The sequence below is a fragment of the Vitis riparia genome, chromosome 14 (genome assembly GCF_004353265.1).
Source record: "Vitis riparia cultivar Riparia Gloire de Montpellier isolate 1030 chromosome 14, EGFV_Vit.rip_1.0, whole genome shotgun sequence".
NCBI lineage: Eukaryota > Viridiplantae > Streptophyta > Magnoliopsida > Vitales > Vitaceae > Vitis > Vitis riparia.
This window is the reverse complement of record NC_048444.1, coordinates 10,284,004-10,303,577: the sequence shown is the minus strand read 5'-3', so window position 1 is coordinate 10,303,577 and position 19,574 is coordinate 10,284,004. Positions and strand designations below refer to the sequence as shown.

At 33.6% G+C, this 19,574-nt stretch overlaps 1 protein-coding gene across 1 annotated transcript; it reads right to left on the bottom strand.

Moving 5' to 3' along the window:
• Window positions 1-1,110: 1,110 nt before the first annotated feature.
• LOC117930450 (uncharacterized mitochondrial protein AtMg00810-like) lies at window positions 1,111-4,400 on the bottom strand. Its single transcript, XM_034851111.1, has 2 exons — window positions 3,867-4,400; window positions 1,111-1,164 (listed from the first exon to the last, which is right to left on the bottom strand). The coding sequence occupies exons 1-2, from the start codon at window positions 4,398-4,400 to the stop codon at window positions 1,111-1,113; spliced, it is 588 nt and encodes a 195-aa protein (XP_034707002.1).
• Window positions 4,401-19,574: the final 15,174 nt, after the last annotated feature.

Sequence of the window (19,574 nt, the reverse complement as noted above, 5' to 3'; positions counted from 1 at the left end):
GACTAAATCAAAGCCTATCAAACTTGGCCTCCAATATTTGGAAAATTCAGACACTGGACAAGGCTTCTCACAATCAAAGCATAGGCTTGTCAGCCAACATACTCATAGTTTTCCACGTTAGAGACCCTTCAGACTCCACTCCATTAGTGTTTCAAACCAAAGATTGGTTCAATTTGTTAAAAGTCATAAGCATGACAAATATTAAATTTATTGAGTGGCAATGTCTTAGTAATAGGTATGGAATTGAATTTTAAGATGTATTTTCAACAGAAACATATTAAATGTACATGCCCATTTCAAGCATTGCAAGCAAAGTGTCCATACATGTCACAGAGATGATGAGCTATTGAATTAATTACTCCTTAAGGTCCATGCCTCTTCTTAAGTCTTTGTGCATAAAACGTGATCAGCCATGCTTTATGAATATGTCAACTGAATGGATCAAGTCAATATAATTAGGTTCCCACTTAGAAAACTTAAAGAAATTAAAGGAGAAAATAATAAGATATTTGTTTCATCATACCTTATTTATAATAAGAGAGGAGACCAATGAAAATAAGAAATGAAAATAATATAAAAAGTATTTGATGAAATTTTAAATCAAAGTTAAGTGTATTTAGTTAAAACTTCGGAGAAGTGAACGAAATTAATCTTATTTCTAATAAAGTTTAGCTAAAAAATAATGAGTCGAAAGTGTAATTGCAAGCAAAGTTTTCTTGTGAAGGTAGCTTATGGAAAAGTTTAAGACATTCATAATATTATATTTGTTAGATTTCAGATGGTTTTGGAGCCTATCCGCATCTGACATCCATATTTGGATAATGGTTTTGAATTCAATTCAAAATATGTGTTTGAATTGATATGCTAATACTTCATACTGTTTGAATGGAATTCAAAATATATTATTTTGAATTCATATAGTTGGATAGAGAGACATACTTGCATTTGAATTCAAATAGATCATAGCCTATCACTACTCACTAGACTGCACTCTATAAGTCATGAGTTAGCTATTAGTGAGGGTTAGCATCCATCTAGAATGAAAGTGAGTAATTGAAGTCTAGAGTGGTTCTCTTTCAGAGTCTTTTATAAAGCAACTATCTTTTAGTTTTAGTCTTGGAGGACGAAAAGATTCAGAGAACTCTTGTAGCTCTTTATGTATATCTATTTTTTGCAGGCTCAAACAGCAAGCATAGTTGAGATCAACCTCGCTTTCACTAAAAGGTATTTAATCATATGATAATTGTTTGTATTATTATATCTCTGATGTTTTATTACAGAATTTATCTCCTCATACATGAAAACCCATTTGAAGAGTCCAACCTTAAGATGTAGCATTATTTGTAGCATTCAAATGAAATTAAATATGTGGCACACTTATTTTGTTATGCTATAATAATCACTTATGTAGTTACAATACTTGACAGTTTTTACAATATGGATCTTAAGTATAAGGTATGATTATTGCCATATTTTGAAGAAAAAAAAAACAAAACAAAAAAAGGCCAATTATTGCGTCTTAAGCTTGAATATACTATTAAAAGCACCCTTCAACTAAACAATTGTATATCATTTCTAACTTTCTCATGTTTTCTTTGAGTTTTTAATGTTTACTGACTTAAGAATAATGATGACATTAAAATCCTCTTGGCACATCCCAGATGTGAGGATAAAGGGTGAATTAAACTAAAAAACCAAAATTGCAAAGAATTCTAAGTGTAGTCTCTTTTCGACCAATAAAATGTTTTGAGGTGGTTGAAGGGGTTAGAATGTCCAATTGAGTTAAAACAAATTTTGTTGGATTCCTTGCTTTCCGAAATTAAATTTAACCAAATTTTGAAATTTTCGGAGTTCATTTGCTTGAGGAATAAATTACATAAATATGAGAGATATTCCAACTCAAAATGGTGCCACCAAGGGCTTCATGAGAACACCACTCCCTAGTGATCGCCCTCTTATTTTAAGGAGCATGTGATTGCCACCCATAAGTGACATTTTTTTATGCTTAAACCCTAGGAAATGGGATAGGCCTAATAGCTTACTAATTCCAAACCATCCTTGGGCCTTTTTCACATGGAGGAGAGATGTTCTCACATGAGGAAAACTTAAGGCTTGCTGAGAAAGGATATAAAAGGAGCATTGACATCCATTAAAGGGGTTTGGATCCTCTCCCTAGGGACATGCTAGCTAGTTGGTTCTTAGAGTTTACATTGGCAAAAAGAAGACCTTGGAATTATTTACATTCTTATTTTTATTAAGGTTATTTTAGAGTTTACCTTGGAAAAAAGAAGACCTTGGAACTTTTTTTTCATGTTTTAGGTTTTTTCTTTACATTCTTATTTTTATTAAGGCTATTTTCTTGTCTTGAATTTGATTTCTTTCAAGAAGTATTAAATCTTTTCATTATTATTGAATTTATACAATATCAATTTTGAGTTTTAAGATTTCTAAGCTTAGTTGTCTAGTCTTTGTTCTATTCATTCAATTTAACTTTCTTTCAATATTTAATGAGTAGTCACCTAGATTGAGGAAAGGGGGCCCTAAGGCATCCCCTTCCACCATTGGAATGGCTTTACTCATGAGATTTTCATAGTTTATATTCACTTGATTTTTGGATTCCTATCATCTAAATTTTGAAACCATTTCTTAACATTTGGAAATTAGATTTTAGGTGTTGTTTAAAGTATTTTAAGTGCTTAAGGGTTATACCCTTTTGACTTGGAATGATCATTATTGAACTTTTAATGTTGCAATTTAATAAATAGAAGACTATAGGGATTAAGCAAAATAACCAAACTTTTTAGATATTTGGAAATTAGAGTTTAGGGGTTGTTTTATGGTATTCCAAGTGCTCAAGGGTAATATCCTTTTGACTTGGAACGATCATATTGAGTCCTTAATATTGAGATTTAGCAAATAAATCAGCTTTTATGAAAAGGGTATATATACATGGGGATCTAACTAACAAGTTGAGATTTTCAATTCAATGTGAATGATATTGGACATTTTTTGACAAAGGAAACATTAGGATATCTTACTTGAAAAAATAATAATAGCAAAGGTCATTCAATGGTGAGAAAAGGGAACCCATAGGGTGTACCCCTTTCTCATCTATTAATTACAAATTAGTTAAGACTTTTTAACCAATTCTTGTTTTTCTTTCACATAGCTTTCTAACCATTTTTTTTTGCCCAAAACAAGAATATTTGAAAAACTTTTCCACCACCATTTCTTTCATTTTTTAAAAAAAATCTTTCCACTTCACTTGCATTCCAAGATCACTTCCCTAAGGTTTGACACATGACCCATTGGGTTTTTAAAGCTACAACTACACCCCTATGCTTAGGGAATTGCCTTACTCTTTACATTTTATTTGATGTAGTCTAGTTTTTAGCATAGTAGATAGTGTCAAAATATTATGTGAATGGCCGAATGCCTTAGCCTTGAGTTTTGTATATTATATATAGACTTTACAAGGATGCTATACATGGAAAGCAAATAAAAGCAAATAAATTCCCGCATGATTCTAACCTTATACATGTAAACTATAATCTGTCAAATAATGTATGCTAACTGTACAGAATAATAAATGGAGAAATAAGAAAACAATTGTGGGCTAAAATAAGGAAAGAAGTGTGGACAGCAAAGCTATCCTTTGACAGCCCCCCTCAAATTGATGTAGGTTGATCAACAAGCATTAATTTGCTACTTAGCAAGCAATGTCGATGACGAGGGAGAGCCTTGGTGAAGAGATCGGCAATTTGTAAGTCAGTGGAAATATGTGGAAGAGTGATAACACGAGTTTCAAAGGCTTCACGGATAGAGTGACAGTCCACTTCAATATGTTTTGTGCGCTCATGATAGACAGGATTGGTCGTGATCTTAATAGCACTTGTATTATCGGCATGTAGAGGTGTAGGATCGGTCTCAGAAAAATATAACTCTGCAAGCAAACCTCGAAGCAAAATGATTTCAGAACAAGCAAGAGACATCGTCCGGTACTCAGATTCCGTAGATGACTTAGAGACTCTGTCTTGCTTCTTACTTTTCCAAGAGATCAATGCATCACCTAAGAACACACACCAACCAGTGATGGAGCAACGGGTGTCCGCACAACTAGCCCAATCAGCATCACTATAAGTAGCAAGGTGAGTAGAATTGCTTGTAGGGAAGAACAAGCCACGAGTAGAAGTGCCTTGAACATAGCGTATGATCCTATGGACAACAACCAAATGAAGATGACGAGGAGTCTGAAGGAACTGGCTGACTTGCTGTACAGCAAAAGAAATGTTTAGTCTAGTAATGGTGAGATAAACAAGGCTACCCACCAACTTCCTGTATAAACTGGGATCAGCAAGTAAGTCGTCCTTCTCTTTGCGAAGCTTGACATTTAATTCCATGGGAGTATCAACAGAAGTAGCCCCTTGTAGACCAGTTGTAGCCACCAAGTCACTCGCATACTTATGTTGATTGAGGGAAATACCAGAGGGACTATGATGCACCTCAAGACCAAGAAAATATGTGAGAGACCCAAGATCTTTCATATGAAAGGACTCGAAGAGATGAGTTTTGAGTTGACCAAGTAAAGCAGAATTGGAACCAGTGATCACAATATCATCAACATAAACCAAAAGAACAACAATACCCATGTCTAATTTTCGAAGAAACAAGTAAGTGTCATACTTACTCTGCCTGAATGAAAATTGTAATAAAATGGTGCGGAATTTATCAAACCAGGCTCTCGGAGCCTGTTTGAGACTATAAAGAGAGCGACGAAGCTTTCACACATGTGAAGTCAGAGAGGGAAACAATCCCGGGGGTGGCTTCATATAAATACACTCTTTAAGATCCCCATGAAAAAAAAAAAAAACATTTTTTACATCCATCTGATGTAGTGGCCAATCACTGGAAGTAACAAGAGCTAGAATCGTACGAACAGTAGTCATTTTAGCCTCAGGAGCAAAGGTCTCTTCATAATTAACACCATATTCTTGATTATTCCCAAGTGCAACAAACCGAGCTTTGTAACGATCCAAACTTCCATCAGATTAGACCTTGACTGAGTAAACCCATTTGCAACCCAGAGGAACAATAGTGGGAGGACAGGGCTCAATGTCCCAAGTGTGATTGGCCTCTAGAGCGGCAATTTCTTCCTGCATAGCTTGTCGCCAACAATCATGCTTGGCAGCATGTGAGTAGCATGTAGGAATATCAAAATTGGACAATGCAGCAATAAGGGCTTAAATAGAATTGCCAGAACTGGAAGAGGGAAATCCATACCTATTCGGAGGTACAGACACTCGAGGAGAGCGACGTACTAAAGGTGTTGGAGGTGCTGCAACTGACTGAATCTAGAGCATGGTAGGATCAGATATCGGGTGAGCCACCGAAAGAGACTGTGGGTGGGAGCGTCTAGTATACACAATACCTGGTTGAAAGCGAGAACTGACTGGATGAAGATCTGAGAACTGCTACTCAAAGGAGGGGAGGACCACGGTAGAAGAGGACGACACAATAGAAAAGGATACAGGAAAGAAATGTTGATTTTCAAATAAAATAATATTCCTAGAAATACGTGTACAATGTAATGTAGGATCATAGGAAACAAATCTCTTTTGACACATATTATATCCCAAGAAAGCACATCGAACAGATTGAGCAGATAATTTATGTCGCTCATGAGGAGATAAATGAACAAAGCATACACAACCAAAAATATGAAGGTGATCATAACTAGGTTATTTAGCAAATAAGTGGAAATAGGGAGACTCTATATGTAGGACTTGAGAAGGTAAACAATTAATTAAGTGAGTAGCAGTTTTCAGAGCCTCTACCCAAAACATGGATGGAACAGAATATTCTAACAAGAGAGTATGTACCACATCTAGGAGATGGCGATTTTTGCGTTCGACAACTCCATTTTGTTGAGGAGTAGAAGGACATGAACGTTGATGAATAATACCCTTAGAAATCAAGAATGCTTGAAACTCAGTAGACAAATACTCACCAACGGAATCTGTGCATAATGTCTTAATAGAAAATTGATTGTCAACATACACTAAAAACTTAGTGAAAGTACGAAAGACCTCAGATTTAGAGCGAAGAAAGTAAACCCAATTAAATCTGCTATGATCATCAATGAAAGTCACATAATATTTAAATTTCTCATGTAAACTAATCGGGGAAGGTCCCCAAACATCACTATGGATAAAATCAAAGTAATGAGATGCTCTACTTGTATGCAAAGGGAAGAGAAGAGTTTTACTTTTACCAAGTTTGCAAGAATCACACTCAAGAGATAAAGAAGAATGATCCTTATTACCAGGTAAATCAGAGTTCAATACATGAGATAAGATCTGAGTATTGGGATGGCGTAAACGACGATGTCACACCATACTAAGATCTGAAACATTATTACAAGCAAAAGACTTAATAGAAAAAAGTGGAGAAAAATATGGAACAGGTAAAAATAGTGGAAACAAGCGCCCCACTTTAGGTCCCTTCGCTATCGGCTCCCCCGTTACCTGGTCCTGCACAACACAACCATTACCAGAAAAATTAATAGCACAATTGTTATCAACTAATTGGCCAACATAAATAAGATTCGTGGAAAGCTGAGGAGCAAGAAACACATCAGTGAACTTAGAAGAGGCATCATCGATAGCAGCTATGGGCAAAGAGCTGTCATTAGCAGTCTGAATGGAAGATTGACCAGCGTAGGGCCAAACATGACACAAAGCGGTGGGATTATTAGTCATATGATTAGAGGCCCCCGAGTCCACGTACCAAAGTTTAGTAGAACTATTACCTTGGAACCTCATTGCTGATAATGCTGAAATTAACATCCGTTGCACCATTTCTGGGGTACAAGAGGTGTAGGAACAGAGCACGCAGTTGAAGGAGAGTCATGTGCTGCAAAAGTTGCTACAGGAGGGAAAATAACCAAAGTCTGAAATGCTTGGGCCTAACAATTCTGATGGCAAATACGACATTCTTTAATAATGTGACCCTTCTACTTGCAATAAAAACTAAACTTCTTAGGACAAGTGGCGGCAATATGCCCATATTCCTTGCAGTAGAAACATTGTAAGTTTTTAGAATGCATAGGTAGTCCGTGTCCTTGGGGAGCATAAGCTACAGTTGCCGTCTCGGAACTGCCATGAGATTGCTCCAGAATAGCTTGAGTACTAAGGCATTGTTCTTCGCGAAGTAACTCACCAAAACAAATATCAAGAGAGGGAACATGAGATCTGTTCAGTAAAGAGGAGCGGACAGATTCATATTCCGAACGTAGTTTCATAAGAAACTGATCACACCGGGTAGTCGCGTGAATAGTCTGAATAGTTGAGAGAGCGGCAATAAGAACATCTGTTGTAACCAAATCAGCATATTCATGCCAAAGAGTCAGAAATGTTGAGTACTAGTCTTGGATGGAAAGACTACCATGTTGAAACATTGTAATCGCATGTTCTAATTGAAAGCGATGAGCATCATTATCCTGATGATAAACTTTCTTCAAGTAAGCCCACATAGATTGAGCAAAGCGATGGGACCGAAAATGGGTGACAATATGAGGCTCCACTAAACCAAAAAGCTAAGACATGATGCGTGCATCAAGCACAACCCATGAAGGAGAAGACCCAACATCCTGAGATTTGTCAAAAGTGGATGGTTTTTCAACATCTGTGTCATCAATATGACCCTAAAGGTCTTTTCCCTTGAGAAAAAGTTCAAACTGAAATGCCCAGGTAGAATAATTTGTGCCTGTAAACTTAACATACACAAGTGCGGAATCCATAGAAAATAAATAGAACCCGAGACAAAAGGATGGACCAAAAAAAAACCCAAAAGAAAACTGACCCACGACAGCCACAGAAATACCGAGAAAAATGGTTGTGGTTAGGTGCAACACGGATCAACACAGACTTGACCAAAAGACACGAGAGACACCTCCAAAACCGAGAAGATAGAAAAGAATTTAAGGGAAGAAAAATTAGCAACCTTGCTCTGATACCATGTCAAAATATTATGTGAATGGTCGAATGCCTTGGCCTTGAGTTTTGTATATTATATATAGACTTTATAAGGATGCTATACATGGAAAGCAAATAAAAGCAAATAAATTCCCACATGATTCTAGCCCTATACATGTAAACTATAATCTGTCAAATAATGTATGCTAACTGTACAGAATAATAAATAGAGAAATAAGGAAACAATTGTGGGCTAAAATAAGGAAAGAAGTATGGACAGCAAAGTTGTCCTTTGACAGGTAGACCACGAGATATTTGGTTCCTTTCCTAATGTAATGTAAAGTAATATTGGGAAAGAACATACTAACAACCTTAAATATATGCAAAATCAAAGAATAGAAAAGGGAATAATTTAGTATCATCATGCAAATGGTTGATGATAACACATTGTTATTGAAATTGCACAAAACTTCCTTTAGTTCTCCTTTTTTTTTTTTTTTTTTTCTTTTTTGGGAAATGGTGAGTGAATTTTCTCTCTCAAGTAGTGGTAGTGCTTGTCCTATTCTTAAACAGCTTGAGTTTTTTATAGCTATTATGCTCATGAGGCCTATAGGTTTTTCCTGCTACTTTATAGCTTTTTGTCATACGTTTCCAAGGGTGTTTAGAGGTGTTTATTTAGAGTTACCTTTTCCTTCAATTAATTTTTCTGTTTCTTAGGCTTTATCTTCTCCTATCACAAGGAAAGAAGAAAGATGATCTCTGGTTTACTACAAGAATTTCGAGTAGAGTTCAATATCCCACTTTCATTAGGCCTTTGTTTAATTGAAAATGGTGAGGTGTACCTTATCGTTATTAGTCTCATCGATGACGAGTTGTTTTTTCCATGAGTTACTTTGAGGTCAAACTCAGGTTGTGTTTTCCTCCCTTGTTCAAGAATGTTGTTTTCCATCTTTGACTAGCTTCGAACTAGTTATACACTCACACCATGTGATTGATCATGTTATTGGTGTTAAGAAACCCTTAGATCATAGTTAGATACTACTGGGAACTCAGGATTACTCTGTTCCTAGGCCTTGGATCTCATAGGGTGCATGCATCTATCCCTAAGGTTATCTAAATCTAATGCAATGAAAATTAATGGCTTCAAAAACCATTTTAGAATAAAGATTTAGAGATTGAGAGACTCATACCTAGATTTGAATGTTTCTAGATCAAATCCACAAGGTGAAGAAGAAGTCTACAGTTTGCAAAGGTCTCACACACCCAAAGTCTTTCCTCTAATAACTTTGACCACAACCTTGGCACTCCAAAAGGTGCGCTTTGGAAGAAAGAAAGTTTTGGCTCTATCTCTAGGGAAGAGGAAAACGAATAACTAGAAACCTTAACCCCTAAGAGGGTATTCATAGGGTTCTCCTATTAAGCTTAGGTGACTTGAGCTCATGTGAGTCACTTAATCTAGCCCAAATCAGGTCTTAATTGATTAATTAACCTAACAAGGCTATATAATTAATTAATTATCTTAATTCAGAGACCATGTTCACTATCCCTTATGCAAACTTGCATAATTACCAAAACACTCTTATGCACAAAAGTGAACCTAAAGCTAATTCATCCCTTGTAAACCATGTTATCATGGTATATGAGCTTAGAGTGACCATTAGGACCTATAGGAGTATTGGCTCTCTCATAATCCAATTCTAAAGTTGATTTAGCATCTTATTACAAAGAATCAACTACACTCTAATAATACCTTATGTAAATAATAACAAGACGAAGTTCGGGTCTATGACCTACTATTTACTACATGTAAACTCCCCATGAACTGGTGTCCATAATCTTATAAGATGGTGTTATCACCTATCAAAATTACCACTCCAACTCTTGAGTTATAAATCCCACTTATTATGTGATCAACTGACATACTCTAACCCTAAAGAGTGTATGTCAGATTCCACTAATGGAATTACTATACCCACAGATTTCATGATCACATGTCTTTGGGATCACCCAAAGGGACACATTGTCTTAAACTCATGAGATATCATGGTGTCTCTATTAAGAATACCCATTGCTACCAACTTCATCAATAGTGACACACTCCTTAAGGATATATGATCACTTTAGGGTCTCACCCACAAATCAAAATCTCTTATTGATTTTGGCATAAACTCAATATCATCTCAAGGCTGAGAATCTATGCAATATAGTAGCTTGGTGAATTATGACAATTGATAGCATTATGTCATAATTCACCATAGGTCATGTCTAGTATGCATTATATACACTAGTGCACTCACCATGGAGAACTCGTCTCAACAGTAAAAATGAGTCATATCTTCAATTATGAGGTAGTGCACTACAATCTCTACTAGATTGCCTAAATTCATAAATTAATTATGGACAACTTATGTACTTACAAGGAAATCATGACTTATATCTTTTATGCAACTCTTAATGCACATAAGTCATGTACAATGTAAGAAATATGGGTTGAATACTTAAATCAATTTCAATGTATAAAAGGGACAGTAAGAGGACAACGAAGCATAACTTTGTTACATCATGTCTTGCTTTTAAAGGCTCAATCCTAACATATGTTATCTAACAACCTAGAGAAGCTAGATCTACATGATAGAAGCGATATGAATATTACTAATTATATATCTAAGGCTAAAAAAACTTACCTTTGATTTAAATCAAAATACAAATGATGAAAATGCTCATGATAATCTTCCATCCAATAACTCGCTTTTTGGGCCTTGGCACTTTTGTAGGGTGGCTACATAACTTTCTTAAGCAAAAAAAAAAAAATGAAGGCTCTCTTTAGAAGATAAAAATTTGAAATTTCTTTTGTCTAACCCTAAACCCCTAAGGGAATTTATATAGAAATCCTTATGAGCTTAAATGACTTGAGTTTATCTTGAGCTTATGTCACTTAATTTAGCCCATTGGATCCTAATTAATTAATTAGCTTATTAAGCTCCAATAAACTAATTAGCCCAATCCAAAAAAGCAAAAAAAAAAAAAAAAGTTAATCATAAAATCTTATGTCATTATGTACTTTCACCAAAACGCCTTTATGAACATAGATGATTAATTCTCAAAAAACTTGCCAACAAAGAATATGAGCTCAAATGGGAACCTCTAATCTCTAGTTGGTAGGTTCTAGTTGTTTTGATCATTTAGTCCATTGAAGCACTCTATGATTAGAATATCAACTTTGTTTACCATTGTTTTTAACCTTTCTTATTTCTCTTCCACTTCCTTCTCATACATTGTATCACTTTTTCATAAAACTTCACAACACACAATATCAATTTAAAACAAAGTATTTTTTGGATAAAAGAATGTTTTCTTTCTATTTTTCAATTTTCAATTACACATACACACACGCACACACACACAAAGAAGATGATCTTGTCCGAAATGAAATTAACAAATCAAGGAATCAGATTAGTAGTCTTGGGCAATGATGTTGATTTTTCGATTCAATTATTTCGATTGTAAAAATGTAGCAATAGATCTGTTTTGAAGACCTATTAAGCTAAATTCATCCTTGATACCGTTTTTTGCCTAAACCAAAAATGATTCTTAATTAAATTTAAAAGAATAAAAAAACTAGCATAACAACTACGTCATCTTCACAAGGACTACTATGTATATTGTGAAACCAATGTTTGGTTAATCTTGATTTTGATGATAACAAAACAAGGTTTAGAACTAATGATCATATTTCAAGTGTGATTAGGCAAGACGATTTCCAAAGTGGCAATCACAAAGACAAATCAAGCCAAGGAGAAATCATGAAGAAGAAGACCACCTCAAAGAGAAGAGTTTTTCAAGACCAAAGCTTCATAAGATCTCTTTGTAAGGTTGTTGGTGCACTAGGACTTTCATGCATTTCATTCTTTATTTATGCACCAAAATCATCCAAGAGTATTATTGCTTTAAATATCTTAAAAATTGGATGATTTCATGTTTTTAATTAAAACCTTGTATTAAATGATTTTCAAACTTGTGTTAAAAGGTTTTAAGTTGAAAAAGGTTAGGTGGTGAGCCAAAAAAATGGCTCAACCAGTTCAATCGGTCGACCGGTTGTGCTCGTCCAGTTGAGGATCAGTTGAAGAAGGCCAAAACGTTTCTCTCTCTCCCAGTGGCCTTCTCTTCCTGGTCAAGGTTGAACCTCAATCGATTGAGGTTCGGTCGAGGTCCAGTTGAGGTCTGGTTGAGGCCCAACGGTCACCTGCCAAGCATTTAATGCTAATGGCTAGTCAACCGGTCAACCCCTAACTCGACCGGTCGAACCCCCAACGGCTAGTTTGACTTTTTTTCTTCTATAAAAAGGCTTCAATCTTCATTGTTTTAAGAGTTTAACCTTTCCAAATATTTCTTGATTATATTTGAGCCTTGGAAGAGTATTTTTGAGTGCACAATTATTTCAAAACTTGCATATCTTTAGTGCACCATTCAATCCTAGTTTTTCTTGTATCATTTGAGCTTAAAGTTCTTGTGCTAGGATTTTTGAGAGATCATTATATTTGTAAACCTTTGAAAGGAAGTTTCTCAAGTGTGGGGTATCACTTGAGGGTTGTTCAAGAGAGGGATATCTCTTGGGAAGTGTAAAGGGTGCTTGGAGCCAAAAGTCCAAGAGGGTAAATTGGAACCATAATCCATTTATATTGCTTGAAGGCTTGGTTTGGAAGCCTTGGATTAGTGGAACCTCGAACTCGGGATTGAAGCTAGAGGAGAGTGGATGTAGGCTGAGTTGTGTTGAACCACTATAAACTCTTGTGTTTGCTTTCTCTCTTCCCTAATCTTTAATTTATATGCAATTGTCTTTATATTGCTTATTATATACTTGCATATAATTGTCTCTTCATTCACATAGTTTATATTTGCAAAAAGAGACTATCACCCTATTCATCCCCCCTCTAAGGTGATTACCATAGGTTGGATTAGCCTAAAATTCCTAACAATTGGTATCAGAGCAAGGCTTCTTATTTAAGACTTTACCATCTAAGAAGTAATGGCTAATCCATCAAGCTCATCCCACATTGGAAGTTTTTCAACCAACCGACCTCCACTTTTTACGGGAACCGATTATCCCTATTGGAAAACCAAAATGACTTGGTTTTTCCAATCTATTAATCTTGATTTATGGGATGTCATTGAAGATGGTCCCCACATTCCTTCAAAATTAGAAAATGGAGTGATGGTTCCAAAGCCTAAGCATGAATGAGATGAACTTGATAGAAAGAAAGCTCAGTTAAATGCCAAAGTCGTTTTTATCTTACATTGTGCTATTGATAGGAATGAATTTAATTGTATTTGGCATTGTAAGTCGGCTAAAGAAATTTGGAGACTATTAGAAAACACTTATGAGGGAAACAACCAAGTTAAAGAGTCTAGAATCAATATCCTTGTGCATGATTATGAATTATTTTCTATAAAGAATTTTGAATCTATTGTTGAGATGTTTTCTAAGTTTCTTGTGATTGTGAATGAACTTGAAGCCTTGGGAAAGACTTACACCGAAGTAGAGAAAGTCATGAAGATCTTAAGGTCTCTACCAAAGAAATGGGAAACAAAAGTGACGGTTATTCAAGAAGCAAAGGATTTCACCAAGCTTTCACTTGAAGAACTCATTGGGTCACTCATGACCTATGAGATAGAATTGTACAATCATCAAAGAGTTGAAGAAAATGAGAAAAGTATAGCCTTCATGACTTTAACAAATGATGATGAAGAAGAAGAGAGTGAAAGTGATGAAGACTCCATGGAAGAAGAATGCACAAATGAAGATGTCAACATGTGCTTCATGGCTTTGGAAGAACATCAAGATGAGGTAAACTCCAACTCTAACCATTTTAAATTTCAAGATGCACTTCAAGAATTATATTTTGATCTTGAAAAACTTGTTTTCAAAAACATTTCTCTCAAGAAAAAGAATTCTTGTCTTCAAAATGAGCTCAATGAGCATAATGAAAATTTTGAAAATATTGAGAAGGCAAAAATCTCTTTTGAAAAGGAAAATGAGGAGTTAAAAATTCTCAAATGGCCAAAAGACCTTTGATATGATTTTTGTCAAAATGAGGCTAGCCTATAAGCTTTTCAAAAATCAATTTTTTTAAGAAAAATAAAATAAAAGGAAGCCTCTAGTTTTTCACTTTCAACTATTTGCAATTTTTGTGAAAAATGAGGTCACATTAGTAATATTTGTCCCTTAAGAAAATCTCCTCATGTTCTTCAAAACTCTAAATTATTTTGGATTCCAAAGGGAAGAAAGACTAACCCTCTAGGACCCAAAAAGATATGGGTACCAAAGGTTACTAAATTTGTTTTGTAGGAATCCATACAAGAAGGAAGATATGCTTACCTTGGAAAGAATGCATTGATGATATTGGTAATGGTATCCCTTCTAAAAGCTTAATTTGTCAATATCATTTTTGCTAACACTTGGTATATTTTTGGCATATTAATAATATATCATTAGGTATCACTTTGATAAAATTAATATATTTGTTAAAACAAGGTTTGGATTAAAAAGAAGATTTTTTTACACCTAGTTAAAACTAAATGATCATATGATTGTATGCCCTAAAAATGTTATTCAATGCATGTTATATATCTTTTTAAATGCATATGTTCTCCCATATATTTTTCCAAATCATGCTTTAAATTGGGAATGCTCTAAAGATGAACAATCTTTTATTTGGAAACTATTCTCAAATGAAAAAGGGGGAGATTCGTTTTCATGAGAAATCATATCATGCTTATTGTTTATTTTTTAAACTTTTGATAACATGTGATTCCCTTTATATACTTTATTGAAACTTTTTATTGATAACAAAAAGGGGGAAAAGTAATGGTAGGTTACTAACTTGGGAAGATATTTCAATATTGTTTTAGCAATCCTATTCATATTGATGCTATGTGCTTTATTGGTTATATTTGTATGCATCATATTTAATAATAATGTCTTGCTAAATGCTCTTTATGCTATTTATGTTTGATTATATCATTTTGAGCATCCTTAATATACTCCTTGAAGTTTCTAAACTTAAAAATTTTCTAAATTCAAATAAGCATATATTGAGGGGGAGCTTTTTAGCAACCTTGGTTTTGTCATCATAAAAAAATGGGAGATTGTGAAACCAAGATTTGGTTAATCTTGATTTTGATGATAACAAAATAAGGTTTAGAACTAATGATCATATTTTAAGTGTGATTAGGCAAGACAATTTCCAAAGTGGCAATTATAAAGACAAATCAAGTCAAGGAGAAATCATAAAGAAGAAGACCACCTCAAAGAGAAGAGTTTTTCAAGACCAAAGCTTCATAAGATCTCTTTGTAAGGTTGTTGGTGCACTAGGACTTTAATGCATTTCATTCTTTATTTATGCACCAAAATCATCCAAGAGTAATATTGCTTTAAATATCTTAAGAATTGGATGATTTCATGTTTTCAACTAAAACCTTGTGTTAAATGATTTTCAAACTTGTGTTAAAAGGTTTTAAGTTGAAAAAGGTTGGGTGGTGAGCCAAAAAAATGGCTCAACCGGTTCAACCAGTCGACCGGTTGTGCTCGTCTGGTCAAGGACCGGTTGAAGGAGGCTAAAAAGTTTATCTTTCTCCCAGTGGCCTTCTCTTCCCGGTCAAGGTTGAACCTCAACCGGTCGAGGTCCGGTCGAGGTCCGGTTGAGGTCTGGTTGAGGCCCAACGATCACCTGCCAAGAATTTAATGCTAACAGCTAGTCAACCAGTCAACCCCTAGCTCGACCGGTCGAACCCCCAACGGCTAGTTTGAATTTTTTTCTTCTATAAAAAGGCTCCAATCTTCATTGTTTTAAGAGCTTAACCTTTCCAAATATTTCTTGATTATATTTGAGCCTTGGAAGAGTATTTTTTAGTGCACAATTATTTCAAAACTTGCATATCTTTAGTGCACCATTCAATCGTAACTTTTCTTGTATCATTTGAGCTTAAAGTTCTTATGCTAGGATTTTTGAGAAATCATTATATTTATAAACCTTTGAAAGGAAGTTTCTCAAGTGTGGGGTATCACTTGAGAGGTTGTTTAAGAGAGGGATATTTCTTAAGAAGTGTAAAGGGTGCTTGGAGTGAAAAGTCCAAGAGGGTGAATTGGAACCATAATCCAATTGTATTGCTTGAAGGCTTAGTTTGGAAGCCTTGGATTAGTGGAACCTCAAGCTCGGGATTGAAGCTAGAGGAGAGTGGATGTAAGCCGGGTTGTGCCGAACCACTATAAACTCTTGTGTTTGCTTTCTCTCTTCCCTACTCTTTAATTTATATGCAATTGTCTTTATATTGCTTATTATATACTTGCATATAATTGTCTCTTCATTCACATAGTTTATATTTGCAAAAAGAGACCATCATCCTATTCACCCCCCCTCTAAGGTGATTACCATAGGTTGGATTAGCCTAAAATTCCTAACATATATCTATATTCATTCATTAATCAATTAGATCTTAGATTAGAACTATTCTTTGTAAAATTGAAAATTTAAACTTAGATAAAAACTAAAAAAATCAATTCAACAATTGAACAATCAATGATTTTTTTGTCCAAAAAGATAAAGACCATTAATTGAAAAAATCTTTCTATGCACAAATTTTAATAAATTAGAATATGATTTCTTGTTTATATGCTTCAGATTTCTTCTTAGAGGTCTAACTTCTATTCCATTAAGCATTGGTTCATTCCTAGTTCACTCTTAGAATTAGACATACATGATTTACTAAAAAACACCAGAGCAATTTTAACAAGAGCATCAAATGTATTCACCAAGCATCATATATGTGAATTCTACAGTAAACATCAGAAAAATACTATAAAAAATGATAAATCTCATATCTAAAAAGATAAAGTTGAAATCATTATAGACAAATGTACTCGTTTTTTATCCTTAACCGCAAAAGGTCGATTCTCCATATATTGACTAAAGTTTTGTCTTCTATTCCATGATCTTCAGAGGTGAAAACCATGTTTGGAAATAAATAAATTTCATAGAAAATATCTTTAGAGAGAAAATTACAATACTACTCTTGAAGCCTAACGAGTTTATATATGATCTACTTCTTAATAATCTCCAAAACTAAACTAACAAGATATTTATACATGAAGACATCTCATTTTCACCCAATAATAACTTGTCATGTCATCTAAACTAATCATAGGAGAATCTACATAACTAAAAACAATAGTTCTAATATAGTTATTACAACACTCGTAACATTTCAATGCCACAATTACAAAATTCGATACCAAAATGATAAGGCACTTTCATCTTTATTTCAACTCTCGGTGTTGACTCAATCCTCTTGATATAGTTCGATAAGTCATGATACACAAATTGGTATATCTTCATTTCTCGAATTGCATTTGCATGTCAAATTTATGTATGAAAACTTCCATTAAGATAAGACTGATTGAAATAAAATTCAGTAACGTTTAATATCGCTCAATACCATATTTTTCACATTTCCAAGTATTGAAATAAGATTTGATATAACAATTGTTGTTTCCCTCATCATAATAGCTTTGCCTTTTTGTTGAAATCAAAAATAAATATCAAAATGGAAATTTGATATCCCACGAGTATATTGAATTGTCATCAATCTTCATTGATTCAATACACCATTACTTTATCGAAAGGCATTCCAATACTGGTAGGGGGTGTTTGGTACACGAGAATAGGGAGTGAGAATAGACATCTCATTCATTTTCTCCCTTATTCCTATGTTTGGATAAATGTTAAGAAGACGAAAATGAAATAAAAAATTATTCCGGCAGAAATCAAATCCAACTTATGAGTCGGATTTGCATTCATTAAAAGTATGTGGTATTCTGATTCATTAAACCTATTTGATAATGTAAAATAACCTAAATTACTATTTTACCCTCTTATCTTGTTCTTCAAACCCGATGTTTATCTTCTTTGTAAAGGTAGAGATTCATTCATCATCCACTTCTTATCTTCTTTGCAAAGCTAGAGACCCACTCATCATCCAGTTCTCTGCAACAAGTGATTCTTCCAAATTGAATCAATTAAACTTTCCACGATATTTAAAAAAAAAAAAAAAAATCAATTTCTAATTTATAGGGTTTTGGATGTTCATTTTGATTGTTGGATCTAGGATTCGTCATTGTTTGTTGCAACTAGGTTCTGAAAACTCCTTTCTACATCTTCGATCAGGTTTACCTTATTTTCTCTTTCTTCTTCTACTTCTTTATATGTGTTTCTTCTTCTCCATAAATCGATTAATTTTTTTTTTTATTAATTTATGTTTGGAATCTTTGATGTTTCTTTATCTTGTATTAATGGAAATTGGAGAGAAAAATTGAAATGGTTGGAAAAAGATTTTTCGATTTCACGTGTTTACAATATTGAAAATTTTTAATGGTTAGGAAAAAAATAAAAAGAAAAAAACAAACAAAAACAAAATTTTTGGTTTTTTTTCCCTTTGTTTATTATTATCGGCATCTTCCTTTCCTAGTTAAAGCTATGGATTCTGTCGTCTCGCAGAAAATCTGTCGTGTTTCCGGCTCATTTTGGAACTTTAGCACGGGCCATAGTGAAGATCTCTTCATATCATTGCTATTTAACAGTAAACAAACCATTAAGCACCGAGAAACCAACATTGATTAATTTTTTTATTCCAGTTGCTATTGATCTATATCGGCCCAACTTTAAGTTTGATGTAGACAGCCCAAGGAGATATGGTACTTATATTTCTAGAATGAAGTTTGTGTTTTTTTATTTCCTTTTTTGCAAATAAGAAATAAGTATTTGGTACCTTTGACAATTTATATGTTCTTATATTTTTTTTCTTTTTTTTTTCTTAGTAAAATATAATTCTATAGCTTTTTTTGCATGACAAATTATTTAAAATTTTGATAAAAAAAAAACTAATATTTAAATTTTTTTAAGGTTATAGACTTTATCGGATATGATACTTGTTGAAAATTAGAATAAATTTGAATTCTTTTATTTCCTCTTTTGAAAATAGGAAAAACATTTGCTAGCTTTGAGAATTTAAATATTACAATAAATAATTTTTTTTTGAAAAATATAATTTTATAACTACTTAAGCATGACAAATTATTCAAATTTTTAATAAAAATAATAATTGAATATTTGTGCATTAGGGTTATACGATTTTTTATGGTTAATTTTTTATTTATTGAGTATATATATATATTTTTTAGTCTTATTATTTAATAACAAAAAACCTCTCAAATTTTATTTTTTAAAAATAAAAGTAAAAATAAAAAATATTTTAAATTATATGTAAGGATATTATTGTAAATTTATTTCTTTTTCATTTCCATTCCTATTATTATCAAACATTGGAATGGAAACAAATAATCATTCCAATCTTGCATTCCTAAGTTCATCCAAATGCTAGAAATGGAATCATCAAATTCATTCCATTCCACTAAGAAATAGGAAAGGAAACAAAATATTATTTCCATTCCCTATTCCGACGTACCAAAATTAACTGTTTCATCACCAACTGCTCACTGATCTTTAATCTATCTTGATTGCTTACTTTAGATTGATGTCAAGACTTGAA